Source organism: Culex pipiens, chromosome 3, assembly GCF_016801865.2.
Source record: "Culex pipiens pallens isolate TS chromosome 3, TS_CPP_V2, whole genome shotgun sequence".
NCBI classification, from domain to species: domain Eukaryota; kingdom Metazoa; phylum Arthropoda; class Insecta; order Diptera; family Culicidae; genus Culex; species Culex pipiens.
Window position 1 is genome coordinate 76,594,691 of NC_068939.1, and position 3,748 is coordinate 76,598,438.

Sequence of the window (3,748 nt, forward strand, 5' to 3'; positions counted from 1 at the left end):
TTTTGTTTTTGGTTTTTGTTTTTTGTTTTTTGTTTTTTGTTTTTTGTTTTTTGTTTTTTGTTTTTTGTTTTTTGTTTTTTGTTTTTTGTTGAGAACCACTGGATTGCTGCCGTGTCCAGATTGGTTTCAATACGATAGCAGAGCCCAAATCCCTCGAAATCCTCAACTGACAATTCCAGTTTTCACAAATTGCTCGTTTCGGTGCTTTCCTCGCGGCTTTCGCTTGCGGTTCCGATAAACTCAAAGTAATTCGTATATTTCACTTTCAATTAGTGTCGATAACAACCAATCAACCGAATGTGTGCGCGCGTGTGAAAATCTTCCGGAGAATGACACACTTTTCGGAAATCACCAAAAAATGAGCGGTATAAATAGCTTTGTTGACCGTACCATCGCGAGGACACCGCAGGGATCTACGCTTGGATGCGGATCATCATGGCCACCGACCAGGTAAGGAGTCAGTTCGTCGGATTGCTTGTGCTTGCGCTGTTAGCGCTACGCACTAAGGACGTCAACGGGCAGGCCAGTTCCTACGCAAACGAGGTCATCCTCGGCGGAATCACCGCGGCCACCAACACGCTCTGCTGGACGGAGTCGGTCAACGTGCGGACCTTCTTCCGGGTGCCGGCACGGGCCCTGACCTTCACATCGCCGGTAAGTGGGGGCACCGGGGAAGAGTTGTGGAGCGTTCAAATAATCGCTTTTTCTTAACTCACAGACGGCCGTGACCTACATCCACTGCTGGAACAATTTGCCGCTGCATCCATTCACCGCCAGTATCGTGGCTGGTGGAATTGGAACCACCGGAGCCAACACCATTGCGCTGTCCGGTGTCACCGGCAAGCTGGTGGCCACCTGTGAGGCTTACTGTGTCATGGCTGGATGAGTCGCTATTGTTTACGCTAGCTTAGTTATTTATTATAGATTTTATAATAGATTGAAAATAAGTACAAAAAAATTATGAAAACTATTTGTGCAGATAACTCATTCATGCTCGGCAAGTCAGCTGTTCAATAATAATAACGATCACCCGAAGGCAAGTAGCTGCTGTCTCAAATTAACCCAAACTAGAAAAAAAAATCCAAGGTTAAACAAATGTTCATCCATCCCATCCCGAAGGAAGGGGTATCATTACGGATAGTCAAATTGGTTCGCTTTTCAAACGAAAGTGAAAAAAAATCTGTTGAAAAAAAACACTATCCATTAATTTTTTTATCCTTCCCAGCGATTCAACTGTTTAGACATAGTTTTAATCCATAAATAAATTATCATGATCCAGTCGTTTGACGGACGAGCACAATCGGGCATAAAATTGGGAAGGGGTTCAAATTTAAGAGGTGCAGATGTCGTGGGTTGTTTTTTATGTTTGAAATATGACCAAGAATATGGTAATTGATAGTTTCGAATCTTTAGGTCTTGACAGGGATGCCAGATCATCAAACTTTTAGACTCCTAGAAAAAATCTTAAAATTTACAGAAAACTTTTCTCCAAACTTGATGACATTGTTAGCTTCGTCCCCCTTTCCCAGCACAAAAATGCAAATAACTTCCTTTCTGTAAACCTTGGATTCCAATTAAGTCGTTATGTAACGAGGCCGGACGTCGGAAACCCATCTGCATCCCGCCCGTCAAAGATTGCATCGCAACCCCAACTGCTTTCTCATAAATTAAAGCAATCTGCTGCTGTTCAAATACCTGCGGTGATGTCCCAGCTTGAGCTCTTGATTTATTCTTCCGTTTTCACTTTCACGCAATGCGCGTATTGCTTCCTCGGGGATCATCGCCAGCAGTGCAGCAGCAGCAGCAGATGTTGGACGGTTGAAAGTAAAAGTTCTTCGATTATTTTGATTCCTTGAAGTTGAACAAGTAGCCTGTTCGATTTGAAAAGATTCAATCTCCAGAGAGGATGTTCCCAAAAAGCTGCGTGATTGTTAATGTTGGAAGCAGTATACTGCCCCTGATCGCATAAATGTCCCATATGCATTTTCATCGATTTCCAGTTATTGATGCAGTTTGGTTCAGAATTGTGTGCTCTTTCAAAAGAGCCTATAACATCCAGTACTTTGTTCTAGAAATCAGGAGGAAATCAAGTTTTTTCGCGAAAACTTAACACGTAACCTTATGTATGGGACAAACTTCAAAAGCGTTTTTCTCAGCTTGCTGTTTTTGCATATGAGACATATATGCGAACATGGGAAGTATAGTTAAAAAAAAATGAATTATGCTTATGAATAAACAGAACACTTGACATTTTTATAGCAAAGTTAAAATTTACAATCGAACAGCTCAGAACGTTCACGTTTAAAAGCCATAACAAATGTTTTGAATTTTATTTGCTAGCTCTGACTTGGGTAAAAAAAAAAGCGATGAAAATCAAATTCAATGCTTTATTTTGTTTTTGTTAATTGAAAGTTTCATAAAATGACTTAAACATGATATCAGATAACCAACAATTGAAAGTTATAATGTGGCAAAAAATGTATTGTAACATATCGGTAGGGCTATTAATTTTTGGCAATTTCACGGAAGCAGCGTAATCCGTGAGTTTTGCCCTTGGTCGTGAAATTTGGTAAATACCGTGAAATGCCGCGAAATTGGAAAGAATTTATTGCCAAATTGCTCCTCATTGTATTTTAACATTGATTTTTTAATTCATACAATCCGCAAAATTTTTAGCAGTCATTGAATTGATTGAAAATGTCCAGCAGAATAGGCTTTGGTTTTAATATTTACTTACATAACGATGAACAAATTGCATAAAACACCAGGAAGTTTAAAAAAAATATTTTGATCATTAGTTAAGTTTTTTTTTCAATTTATTTTGAATTACATGTTATAAAAATATGTTTTGAGCACTCTGCCATCTTTTTTAATTTAATTAAAAAAATCAATGACAAATGTTAGAAAAGCCCTTTTATGAAATTTCACCTTAACATTTTTGAACATCAAAAGATAATTTAGCAAATTTTTTTTTTAAATCTCTGTAAAAACAGGACAGGACAAAAAAACTATTTGCAGTAATGTACAACGGAATTTCATTAAAAAATAAAATATTGTTGATCGACTTCAAATATGATAAATATAATTTTAAGTTTTTAGAAAAAATATTTTTTTGCCCCTTGATTTTTCGGACCGATTTGAGGGGGGGGGGGGGGGGTGATGGGACATAAACTTCAAAAAATATTTGCAACGACCTGAGGAGTCAAGAAAAATACATATTTTGGCTAGAAAATTTGGACTTGTTTGTGAAAAAAATGAAAATGTTGAAAGCTTAGTAATCGATAAATTTTTTTTAATAAAAATAAAAAATAATAAAAAAAATTATTGCATTTAAAATTTCAATCGAGCATTTTTAAGTATTAATTTGGCTTATGAACGTAAATTGTTAAAGATTAGTGTACACCAGGTACGATCAAATGTTCTAAGTCTTTGAAAATTTGCTTTGATATTTTAAATATTTTTAAAAGATTGAGTATTATACTTAAGTCTTTTGAAATTAAAAAAAATCAACTTAGCACTAGAAACTTAAATTAAGAAAAAATAAAATTGAAAAATATTTGCTGTGCTGTTAACACCAAATTCTAAACATATCTCGAATCAAACATTTACTGTAGGTCAAATTTTGACATAAAAAACATCTCCAGTCACATACAAAAAAAAACAATAGAGAATCTTTTTAAATCTGATTCACATTCAATAAAAATTTTGCTTGATAAAAAAATCGAAATCTTAACGCTTTTAAGCAATC

At 35.9% G+C, this 3,748-nt stretch overlaps 1 protein-coding gene across 1 annotated transcript; it reads left to right on the forward strand.

The window, feature by feature from the left end:
- The first annotated feature begins 412 nt into the window (after positions 1 to 412).
- On the forward strand, positions 413 to 970 carry LOC128093614 (uncharacterized). Its single transcript, XM_052711079.1, has 2 exons — positions 413 to 654; positions 719 to 970. Exons 1-2 carry the CDS (start codon positions 424 to 426, stop codon positions 884 to 886), a joined length of 399 nt encoding a protein of 132 aa, XP_052567039.1. The 5' UTR covers positions 413 to 423; the 3' UTR covers positions 887 to 970.
- Positions 971 to 3,748: the final 2,778 nt, after the last annotated feature.